At 45.9% G+C, this 12,500-nt stretch overlaps 1 protein-coding gene across 1 annotated transcript in view; it reads left to right on the top strand.

Annotated features, from left to right (window-relative positions):
* The window catches only part of plxna3 (plexin A3), a gene marked incomplete at its 5' end in the record, with an annotated part of 133,992 nt that overhangs the window by 74,129 nt on the left and 47,363 nt on the right, over positions 1 to 12,500 (top strand). The window contains 2 exons of the mRNA XM_083769880.1: positions 4,809 to 4,908; positions 7,163 to 7,277. Of these exons, the coding sequence (XP_083626006.1) occupies positions 4,809 to 4,908; positions 7,163 to 7,277 (215 nt within the window). The remainder of the gene's footprint in view (positions 1 to 4,808; positions 4,909 to 7,162; positions 7,278 to 12,500) is intronic.

The raw sequence follows: 12,500 nt of genomic DNA, 5'->3' as shown, positions 1-12,500 counted from the left end.
GAACCAAACCGTGCTCCCTCCATCCACGCTCTCTGCTGTTAACCCTTCGGAGGTTCCATCTGCAGGATGTTCAGAGTCGTGCAGACAATAATTAGTACATCCGTTGCCGCGACACATCGTTGGTATCTCTTCATAAAGGACGTTCTTTATGCTGCGACACATCGTTGGTATCTCTTCATAAAGGACGTTCTTTATGCTACAAATGTTTGCCGTCGGGCGGTCCCAATCGGATAGTTTTACAGGAAGCGGACAAAGGAAGCTGTTGTTCCAAAATGGACCCAACGGAGTTATTGCTTAATCACAAGCTCTTGGTGATACTTTTCATTGGCTCAATATTTATATAACCCGCAGACATCCACGTTCACAAAATGTTCATAAAAAGAAAACAGACGACGTGTTGTGTCCAATTTGTAGATTGGCTATTTTTGCTCCTTTTGGCACAAATACAACAAGTAGGTCGTTCATTTAGTGAAAAAGAAAACAAACCAAAACAACAAGGTTGAAATAGGGAGATACGAGGTTTGGGTTGTTTTGGGGGCTGCATTGTGTTTCACTGTGACAGCTGCTGTCAGAGCTGCAGCTGTGAGCACCGTTCTGGGGTAGGTGTTAGTGTCAGAGCTGCAGCTGTGAGCACCGTTCTGGGGTAGGTGTTAGTGTCAGAGCTGCAGCTGTGAGCACCGTTCTGGGGTAGGTGTTTGTGTCAGAGCTGCAGCTGTGAGCACCGTTCTGGGGTAGGTGTTTGTGTCAGAGCTGCAGCTGTGAGCACCGTTCTGGGGTAGGTGTTTGTGTCAGAGCTGCAGCTGTGAGCACCGTTCTGGGGTAGGTGTTTGTGTCAGAGCTGCAGCTGTGAGCACCGTTCTGGGGTAGGTGTTTGTGTCAGAGCTGCAGCTGTGAGCACCGTTCTGGGGTAGGTGTTTGTGTCAGACTGCAGCTGTGAGCACCGTTCTGGGGTAGGTGTTTGTGTCAGAGCTGCAGCTGTGAGCACCGTTCGGGGGAAGGTGTTTGTGTCAGAGCTGCAGCTGTGAGCACCGTTCTGGGGTAGGTGTTTGTGTCAGAGCTGCAGCTGTGAGCACCGTTCTGGGGTAGGTGTTTGTGTCAGAGCTGCAGCTGTGAGCACCGTTCTGGGGTAGGTGTTTGTGTCAGAGCTGCAGCTGTGAGCACCGTTCGGGGGTAGGTGTTTGTGTCAGAGCTGCAGCTGTGAGCACCGTTCTGGGGTAGGTGTTTGTGTCAGACTGCAGCTGTGAGCACCGTTCTGGGGTAGGTGTTTGTGTCAGAGCTGCAGCTGTGAGCACCGTTCTGGGGTAGGTGTTTGTGTCAGACTGCAGCTGTGAGCACCGTTCTGGGGTAGGTGTTTGTGTCAGAGCTGCAGCTGTGAGCACCGTTCTGGGGTAGGTGTTTGTGTCAGAGCTGCAGCTGTGAGCACCGTTCTGGGGTAGGTGTTTGTGTCAGAGCTGCAGCTGTGAGCACCGTTCTGGGGTAGGTGTTTGTGTCAGAGCTGCAGCTGTGAGCACCGTTCTGGGGTAGGTGTTTGTGTCAAAGCTGCAGCTGTGAGCACCGTTCTGGGGTAGGTGTTTGTGTCAAAGCTGCAGCTGTGAGCACCGTTCTGGGGTAGGTCTTTGTGTCAGAGCTGCAGCTGTGAGCACCGTTCTGGGGTAGGTGTTTGTGTCAGAGCTGCAGCTTTGAGCACCGTTCTGGGGTAGGTCTTTGTGTCAGAGCTGCAGCTGTGAGCACCGTTCTGGGGTAGGTGTTTGTGTCAGAGCTGCAGCTGTGAGCACCGTTCTGGGGTAGGTGTTTGTGTCAAAGCTGCAGCTGTGAGCACCGTTCTGGGGTAGGTGTTTGTGTCAGACTGCAGCTGTGAGCACCGTTCTGGGGTAGGTGTTTGTGTCAGAGCTGCAGCTGTGAGCACCGTTCTGGGGTAGGTGTTTGTGTCAGAGCTGCAGCTGTGCGCACCGTTCTGGGGTAGGTGTTTGTGTCAGACTGCAGCTGTGAGCACCGTTCTGGGGTAGGTGTTTGTGTCAGAGCTGCAGCTGTGAGCACCATTCTGGGGTAGGTGTTTGTGTCAGACTGCAGCTGTGAGCACCGTTCTGGGGTAGGTGTTTGTGTCAGAGCTGCAGCTGTGAGCACCGTTCTGGGGTAGGTGTTTGTGTCAGAGCTGCAGCTGTGAGCACCGTTCTGGGGTAGGTGTTTGTGTCAGAGCTGCAGCTGTGCGCACCGTTCTGGGGTAGGTGTTTGTGTCAGACTGCAGCTGTGAGCACCGTTCTGGGGTAGGTGTTTGTGTCAAAGCTGCAGCTGTGAGCACCGTTCTGGGGTAGGTGTTTGTGTCAGACTGCAGCTGTGAGCACCGTTCTGGGGTAGGTGTTTGTGTCAGAGCTGCAGCTGTGAGCACCGTTCTGGGGTAGGTGTTTGTGTCAGAGCTGCAGCTGTGCGCACCGTTCTGGGGTAGGTGTTTGTGTCAGACTGCAGCTGTGAGCACCGTTCTGGGGTAGGTGTTTGTGTCAGAGCTGCAGCTGTGAGCACCATTCTGGGGTAGGTGTTTGTGTCAGACTGCAGCTGTGAGCACCGTTCTGGGGTAGGTGTTTGTGTCAGAGCTGCAGCTGTGAGCACCGTTCTGGGGTAGGTGTTTGTGTCAGAGCTGCAGCTGTGAGCACCGTTCTGGGGTAGGTGTTTGTGTCAGAGCTGCAGCTGTGCGCACCGTTCTGGGGTAGGTGTTTGTGTCAGACTGCAGCTGTGAGCACCGTTCTGGGGTAGGTGTTTGTGTCAGAGCTGCAGCTGTGAGCACCATTCTGGGGTAGGTGTTTGTGTCAGAGCTGCCACTCTAGAGTTTCCATTCATAAATTCAAAAGTAACTGCTGGGTTCAATTTTGTACAAAGATTAAAAAAAACAACACACAAACTATAGAGGATTAAGGACAACAACACTGTCTGTCATTAGACACAAATAAACTCACCTGCTAGATTAAAAGGACATGGGACAACACATCTGACAGTTAATTAAATACAAGACGCATTATGCGTTACCTCTCGGTCTCTCGGTTTCATGTCTCTCTCTCTCTGTGTGTGTGTGTGTGTGTGTGTGTGTGTGTGTGTGTGTGTGTGTGTGTGTGTGTGTGTGTGTGTGTGTGTGTGTGTGTGTGTGTGTGTGTGTGTGTGTGTCTGTGTCTGTGTCTGTGTCTGTCTCTTTCTCTCGCTCCATTGTGGGTGATTTGAGCCGCCGCCCATGTAAATGGCACGACCTTTTCTGGCAATAACTGTGAGTGTGCATGTGTGTGTGTGTGTGTGTGTGTCTGTGTGTGTGCGTGTGCATGTGTGTGTGTCTGTGTGTGCGTGCGTGCGTGCGTGCGTGCGTGCATGTTTTTTTTTCTTATTCTGGTCAGGCTCGGGTTTCAAACTCACTTGGGTCGGTTCAGGTCCAGGTTTTAATTCTCAGGCCTGTTGAGAACTGTATAGTCAGAATGTACTGACCAGAGACCACATTCCAAGATGGCCCCTCCAGTGAATTGCCTTATCTCATAGAGACGTTGTTACTGCCGGTAGTGAAATCTATTTACACAGAGTAATCTGCAGTGCCACAGACAGATTTAAATAGCTCCTTCGCCATGTAATGAATAGTAAGAGCTAGCGAGCAATAACAACACGTTTAACAACAGCACGGTTCCTGTGTACAATTTGTCACTGTGGATGGCAAGCCTATGGAATTATTATCCTCTCTATAATGGAAAGAGTACGCGCAAAATACTGATATAATAAATAAAAAGCAGACCCGTCTGAACGGAGTGGTGCTGTTGGAGTGTTGGACTATTGGCTGTCGGACTGCTGTGCTGTGCTGTGCTGTGCTGTGCTGTGCTGTGCTGTGCTGTGCTGTGCTGTGCTGTACTGTACTGTACTGTACTGTACTGTACTGTGCTCTTCTCCCTTCTGGCTCCAAAACTGTGGAATGCACTTCCCATCACTTCCCATTGCAGTCAGAACTGCAGCATCACTCCCAATCTTCCGCCGTAGCCTGAAAACCCACCTTTTCAGACTCCATCATGGCCCATAGCACTTACCCTACCCCCTTAGATAGCATTTCTGTAGACTTAGATGGCATTTGATACAGACTTATAGCATGTTATGTAGACAGAACTACTAGTCATAGCACGTCATAGTACATATGTATAGCATAGTATAGTATATATGTATAGTTTATATGTATAGTTTCATTATATAGATATTCCACTGTTACGTTCTTAGCTTACGCATGTTTCATGATAAATGCTTTTTATGTGATATATTCCCATGCTTACTGTACTGTACTGTACTGTGCTGTGCTGTGCTGTGTGCTGGTGTTACACTAAAAACTCAGCTTCCCATCATGCACCTGTGCTGTGCACAGGTGAAGCTCAACAGCGCCACTTTGCCACCTGTTGGTACACTAAACACGCAGACATAGGGACAGACATAGGGACATACAGACACACGTTGCTGTTCCTTGGAGTGGCTGCACCACTCAGAAACATGGATTCACTGCACTCTGTGAGCTTGTGCATCAGCCATTTTCAATCAAGCAAATGTATAGGGTTAAATGGTAGGAAACTGATTTTGATGAATATGTGACTATAACCGGGAACCCCCTCATTGAGAAGCCCCACTGTAGGTGATCTGATGTGTAATTGTGTGTGTGTGTGTGTGTGTGTGTGTGTGTGTGTGTGTGTGTGTGTGTGTGTGTGTGTGTGTGTGTGTGTGTGTGTGTGTGTGTGTGTGTGTGTGTGTGTGTGTGTGTGTGTGTGTGTGTGTGTGTGTGTGTGTGTGTGTGTGCGTGCGGTCTCCAGGTAGTCAGCGCGTTGTCAGGCTGAGTCTGATGTCCAAGGAGACAGGACACATGTTCATCAGCACAGACTTCATCTACTACAACTGTACCGTCCTCCAGTCGTAAGTATCACCTCCTACTTCATCTGCTAACTCTCCCTTCCTCTAGGCCAGTGCTTCTCAAACTGTGAGTCAGGACCCCCAGGGTGTGTGTGTGTGTGTGTGTGTTGTGGGGGAGGGGGCTATTTTCACAATAAGTATCCGTGGAAGCGTGTCAAGCTAAATGATTGCCTCCAAACCCTACAATCCAAGTGCTTATCCGGGTGGGGGGTCCTCGGTTCAAATATGATTACTTGGGGCGGTTTGAGAACCACTGCTATTCACGGTTTTTATTTTATTATTTTTTTCCCAGGCGAAGCATGGTTCCCCCACTAACTACACATTAAATATTGTACAAAATGTGAATGTGTTTCGTAAAAAAAAAAGAAAATGACAGAGCCATCCATGCAACTTCACAAGGCCTCTGTCATGCATCTTATTTAGTATTTTTTTATTTAGTTTTCCGGCCTCAACGTGACGCTGTTATCCTCCCCCCCCTCATTGATGCCCCCGCTCTAATAGAAGGCTCTGGTTTGTCCTTTTAATAACCCAGTGTGGACCCGTGCTTTAACCCAGTCTGGCCAAAACCATCCAACGGGGCATTTTATGGCCAGCGTATGTTTCATTGGCATGCGTGGGACCGCTCCCATTTCATCCACAAGCGCAGGAAGTGACACGTTCTGGAGGGGCAGAGCGGAGCGGAGAGGTGGCTGAACCTCTGAGAGGCAAAGATGCTTTTAGGAGACGGTGATACGGGCCACAACTACACAGTGGAATGGCCCTTTAATAGAATGACATCTTTTAAATACAGATGGAAGTTTATTATAATATGAAGCATGTATGACTCACGCACTCACGCAGGCGCACACACACACACACACACACACACACACACACACACACACACAGTGCTCCCCAGGGGAGGGGTAATATAATCCATGCAGCCCCCTCTAGTTACCATGGTAACAGCAGCTAAGAGCCTGGCTAGAGAGAACTCTCTCTCTCTCTCTGTCTCTCTCTCTGTCTCTCTCTCTCTCTGTCTCTCTTTATCTCTCTCTCTCTCTTTATCTCTTTCTCCTTGGGGAGCATTTTGAATCTCCCTTTCAGTCGCTGCTTTGGATACACAGGATGCACACACACACACACACACACACACACACACACACACACACACACACACACACACACACACACTAAGATGCTCACACGCCGCGCACATACACGGAGATGTCTTTGGTGGTCCCTCCCCCCCATCTTTATCATCATTCATCACTCAGTCCATCTCTCCATCCATGTCTCTATTCTGCAGCTTCTATATGGTACCATATATGTTCTGTATGCCACATTACATGCATTGTGTTTATATAATGAGCACAGAAGTCCTGACGTCTCTCTCTCTCTCGTCCCCTGAGAAGTGTTTTCTCTATGGAGAGTAACATTGGGTTTCTTTAACCCATTCTGACCTGGGAACGATTCTACAGAATAATGTCTTCTAAATCCTGACAGTTTTCTGAAAAGCCTTATGTTTCCATGTCAGTCGTTCTCAAACTGTTTCATGTCAAGGACCCCCAAAGATTATATGTAATTGGCCGCCGACCCCCCCATCTGAAAATATGTTGTTCCAGGGACCCCCCCCCCCCCAGAAGCAACGATTTGAGTTAAAAACGTTGAAAGAATATATTTATTCAAAGATTTGCGCCACATTTTCACGATTTTTCTAAAATAGCAGACCTGCTATTTTTCAATAGCTAAAGCATAACATAATGCTAACACCAAAAGGGGTTCCCGCCCCAAAATGGGTAAAAAAAAAAAGGCTCATAAGCATTGTGGTCCAAAAATAAACGACAGGTGGATGGCCCTGTATCGTTTATTACAGTCAGTCACTTATATTTGAATATACAGTCTGTTTCTGGTGGAAATGTAACTAATTCATCTGCAACGCGATTTCTCACTTTCTCACAGTTGATTCTTCATATCCATACGAGTCTTAACTGCCAGGATCACTTGTTTATTTTGTTGGAACACAATTATTATTTGGTAACAATTATTATTTGGGTCGCGATATAAAAAAAGTCATTGGGAATTCTGAATTTTGTGGTAGGATGTGTACACTTCAGACTTCTATAATGGCCTTTTTATTGTGCGTTGGGATTCATTTAGTGTAATAAAAATGTTGAACATTACTAATAACTGCTTGTGTGTGTGTGTGTGTGTGTGTGTGTGCGTGTGTGTGTGTGTGTGTGTGTGTGTGTGTGTGTGTGCGTGCGCCCCTGTGTAGTTGTACCTCGTGTGTGAGCAGCGTCTTCCCGTGCAGCTGGTGTAAATACAGACACATCTGCACCAACAACCTTCTGGAGTGTTCCTTCCAGGAGGGCCGAGTCAGCACCATGGAGGTAAAACAAAACCTTCCTTACTTCCATACAACTATCAACACTGCAATGTAGAAATGCCAGAGCCCGGGCAGAGGCTTTTGTGCTGATTCTGGACAACCGTGTACCCGACGGACTCGACACCGTAACGATGGAAGTTGGAAATCCATGCCCCAACCCTTCTATGCAATACCCGTTGTACCCGTGTCAGAGCACCCGTTCCAACCATCTGTCTATGTCCCATATACAGCGAGTGACAGCGAGACGAGATTAACACATGTCGACCGTATCAATGCAGAGACCTACTTGGCATTATTAAATCCATTATTGGCCTGGAGGGAGAACGTTTACAGCCGCCGCCTCTTCCTCCTCCTCCTCCTCCTCCTCCAATCCGTCTCCCCAGAGTCCCTACACTGGCACGGCTATCAAGTTACCATGTGCTTATCTGTGGTCGTCAGCGAAAAGTCGACAAACGGAACACGTTGACATGCATTCTGATCTTCCTTAATAATAATAATAATAATAAAAAAGGCTTGCCAGTACTGTAGGCGTGCAGATGCGGTGCGTTGTTTAATGATAAGGCCTACAACAATGTATTCGTATGGTTAAATTATGCTTTTTTGTTTGTCCTTTAAAAGGAGCATGAATAAATGTACACCATTCGTCTACCAACGTTAATTATGTAGCCTATACATGCATATTACATTTGGGGTAACCAAAAAAAAAAAAAAAACAGGGCTCTGTGTCTGACCAGTATTTATGTATGTAGTAATGTATATGATATGAATTTAGCATATTTTCATTTATTTCTCACAGAGAAGGGGGCAGGTGAAGTGTATTTTGTGTATGTGTGTTTACACACATTAGCTCAAAGCCACTCTTGGCCTTTATTCCAGACACCCCCTGAGTACACACACACACACACACACACACACACACACACACACACACACACACAGCCAGACTCTCTCCTGTGGTTGCAGTTGGCTGTGTTGTGGTCCACTTCCTGTGGAGCGATCGCACTTCCTGTCTCTCAGACACCAATTAATTACCCCGGTGTCGCTCGTTAAGATGCTCGTTAAGAAAGGTTGAACCCAGCTGAGAGAGGGATGAGGAAAGTGGAAACAAGCAAAAACAGAAGGGATGGAGAGAGAGACGAGGAGGGTGTCTTGTGCGTGTATGCTTTTGTACATGTGTGTGTGAGTGCACGTTTGCATGTGTGTGTGTGTGTGTGTGTGTGTGTGTGTGTGTGTGTGTGTGTGTGTGTGTGTGTGTGTGTGTGTGTGTGTGTGTAACTCGGTCACTCCAGGAAGCTCTAAAGAGTGGATCTGTCACCAGCTGTCCATTAGACACACGCACGCACACACACACACACACACACAGACTCTTAGCTTTCCAATCACGCATGCCTACATACAGACGAATACATGCATGCACGCAGAGTCGCAGACACACAGATGGACAGAGGCACACACACACACACACACACACACACACACACACACAGCCCCCATGGTGATAGACATTGATAACGTATCTGTTGGTCCACTCCCATGCACCGTCAGCAATGTACTGTGTGTGTGTGTGTGTGTGTGTGTGTGTGTGCGCGTGTGCGCGCGTGTGTGCTCATGCATGTGTGCATTCGTTGAAATCCAATCAGCGTTACTTTGTTGCCATAATGTAGCATTGAGATAAGAGACATTAACAACAACACAGTCTGTGTTGTTAGTAATCAAGGAGACCGCTAACTGACAAAATAAATAAGAAAACAATGAATACATTTAAATAAATAAATAAATTAGAATATAAATATGAATATTGCAGCCAATAATCGGTGGTTGGCTGAATATTGGTCCATCCCTGTGTTTGGTTCATCTCTACTGGGGTTTAAAGCTTAAAACTGCGTTGCCCACAAGTCACCAGGGCCACAATTGTGTTGTGTTGTGAGGATGTGAAAAAAAAAAGCTGAAAATTGACTCGATTTTTGACTCAGGCTCACCGCGACTCAAAAACATATGAGTCGATTGTTTTGAAAACAGTAGATCTAACACACCGTGTTGTGAGCTTGTAGATTGGCTATTTTCCAAATTGCCTAGTAGTCGCTTCTTTTTGGCTTGTTTTCATAGAGCTGGTCCTGAATGCCTATTTATCTCACAATCTCTGGCAACTCTCACACAGGCAGTAAAGTAAAGTCACTCAGACAGGTCCGCTCTGCTCTGAGCGCTCCCTCGTTGTGAGGGCTGAGACTCTGTCGTTGTGAGGGCTGAGACTCTGTCTGTACACCTTTCTCCTCAGACACTGGTTAGCAAGGTCGCATGTATGCAATGGAATAAAGTTACTTGCTATGTAGCCTATTAGAATTGAAAAGCAAGTTGGCATGCAATGGAATATAAAATTATGTTATTATTTGTGTTATAAATAATACAATAATACTAAATAAAAGTCATGAAGTCCAAGATCCCCATGGAGCCATACCATCACTGACGTATAGAAACCTCCTATGACCAAAACAAACCCGTGTTTCAATGGATCCACTAGTTATTTAGTCAGAAGCTCTTGTTAATACTTTACATTTGTTCAATATTTAAACCCACAGACATCATTAACCACTTTTACTGTCAATTCAGACTTCAAAATGAAGCAGATTGTTGCTACTTTTGTGTGACACTGTGAATAAGGGAATTCATTTGCAAAAAAATAAAAAATAAACGTTGACAAATTATCTAGATCAGAGTCTTCTCTGCCTCTTATGATGGAAACTAATATGATAGAACAGACAAGAATACAACAGAGGGTACTATATGCGCATGCATAAACTGAATGGCAAATCGAGTGGCAAAGTGAGTTTAACATTGTTTTAATGTCATTTAATGCAATCGCATAGGACGTTTGTTTGGATGTATGGGCTGTACAGGCCAGAAAGTAGTTTTTTGACAGTCAGTAGGCATAACTTCCGGGTTTGATGATGATGCCACGCGCATACCCTCTATTTGAAAGGTGTTCTTAAACAGTCTGTATGAGTGTACTGTCCTAAAAAATACATATTCACGTATTCATATGCAAGTATAGTTAAGTGTTGATTGGATCGAAACGCGGGGGGGATATATCCAGAGTTGGCAAAAAAAGAATGCAGTGTATAGTCATAACCTCTGACCTTTACAACAAACGTGCATTATGTTCTGTGAGGGCGTGTGTGAGTATGTTTTGTGTGTGCGCACTCGCGAGTGCACGTATGTTGTGCATGTGTCATCTCTAAGGTTAATTGAGACTCTCTCATCAGTCTATTAGCGGCCAATGCTAAGCTAATGGACCCATCAACACTGTGTGTGTGTGTGTGTGTGTGTGTGTGTGTGTGTGTGTGTGTGTGTGTGTGTGTGTGTGTGTGTGTGTGTGGTGTGTGTGAGTGGATTAAATTACTGTTATTGTGCTGCAGTGCAGCAGCTGTGGGAGTCAGGAGTTTAAGGTTATTAATTGTAACCCGGCCTGTCCTGGCGGATCGCTAACGCCTACCACTCTCATTAGCAAAACATGGTTTCCTGTTCGCAGCCTTCGACACCAGGGCCACTGCAATGTGGGAGGACCAGGGTCAGGGTGCAGGTGTGCTTGCGTTAGGTTATATTTATTTCAGTGTGACAGTTTGAAAACCACTGCAGCAGCACAGCAAAATCCCTGGTTTAGTGTGATAGATCCGTGATTCTCAACAAGCATTGCAAGTGAGCCCCCAAATAATTGACAAAACGAAACACTATTTTAACATGACATTCAATTACAAAATGAACGTGGAAACAATGTCATGCATGGTATATATATTCTTTCAAACTTTGAAAACAATGTCTTTTCATTCTGCTACTGAAAAATAGAAACTTAAAGAAAGTATGTTCGTTCCATTGATCCAAGCCAGAACACAATTGATTGATTATTTATTTTACCCGTTAAGACATGACTCGGCCAATTAAAGAAAAAAGCCTTCTAAATCCCGAAACTGAAGTCCCAGAGTCCTGACGCAGTGACCAGCTTTTAATAAAAGCCCGGGGGAGACGGGGAGACCATTATTACTGAACAAACACTGCATAGCAATGATTACTATCCTAATATAGAGCTTGAATCTTTTAACGTTCATAACGTTCTGTTTTTTAAACCCTTAACAGCGCCGCATCAAACCGCTCACAGGTTGTGCACTCGCTTCACCCTCTCGCTGAGGACATCGTTTTTCATCGGCTCGCGTACGTGCGTTCGTCAAACATAACGTAATAAGTTAACGTGATAAGCACTCGATTACAAATAAACGTCTTAGTATGATACACATCTAATTAGATGCCCGCCGATTTGGATCAGGCAGACGAGTCTGTTTACTAGACCACAGGACTCCTGGGCCGTTGTACCTCGTGAACTGATATGGACGCTGGCCTCCTTAAAGTCCGCGGGACAACTTTCAGGGAAAATAGCCGATATCTACTGTTGATCGTCTGGCAGTGCACTCAGCCTGGCAATGCAGTCTGAGTTGTGTAGATCAGTGGTTGGCAAGTTGTTCAGGTCGAGACCTAAAAGGGAGATTTAGACGATCGCCCCGCAGGACCCAGAGTACTGAAAATCGCAGATCTACAAACACGCCACTTCGTGCCACGTTGCGAGCGGCTATTTTATCACAAATCTTCTTAATCATTGTGTTTTCTTTTAATTCATGGGATTTCTTAGATTTGTTTTTTTTTGTTTGTTTTAACACATTGACTCCCATGGGAATCGATAATAAACATCGTTTCCCTGCCGCACTTTTTCACTATAACCTGAAAATACTTCCATCTTACGAACTAGCGTCCTTCCGATATCAAGACCGCTCCGCAAACCGTTCAATTAACCTAAACGCACCAATGACTATTACCACACACACACACACACACACACACACACACACACACACACACACACACACACACACACACACACACAATCATGTGCACGTGCAGTACACAATTAATCATTGTGTGGGCCATATTGCATCAGCTTGAAGAAAGAAAAAACTACATAACAGCCCATGGCCAGCCATTTAATAGTCTAATAATTGATAAGCAAACTGTTTGACACTTAATTTCAAATTAGTTCAGTGTGTGTGTGTGTGTGTGTGTGTGTGTGTGTGTGCGCTCGCACATGTGCACGTGCGAGAGGAGAAGCAGGGGTCCTAATATCTCAATGTGTTTTTACTGGTTCAATAAAGGTTAAATATAAATATGAAATATAACTTTGTTCTGA

Source organism: Protomyctophum parallelum, assembly GCF_964188405.1.
Source record: "Protomyctophum parallelum genome assembly, chromosome: 7".
Taxonomy (NCBI): Eukaryota; Metazoa; Chordata; class Actinopteri; order Myctophiformes; family Myctophidae; genus Protomyctophum; species Protomyctophum parallelum.
Note: the sequence above shows the minus strand (reverse complement) of the source record. Positions and strands in the feature narration are given on the sequence as shown.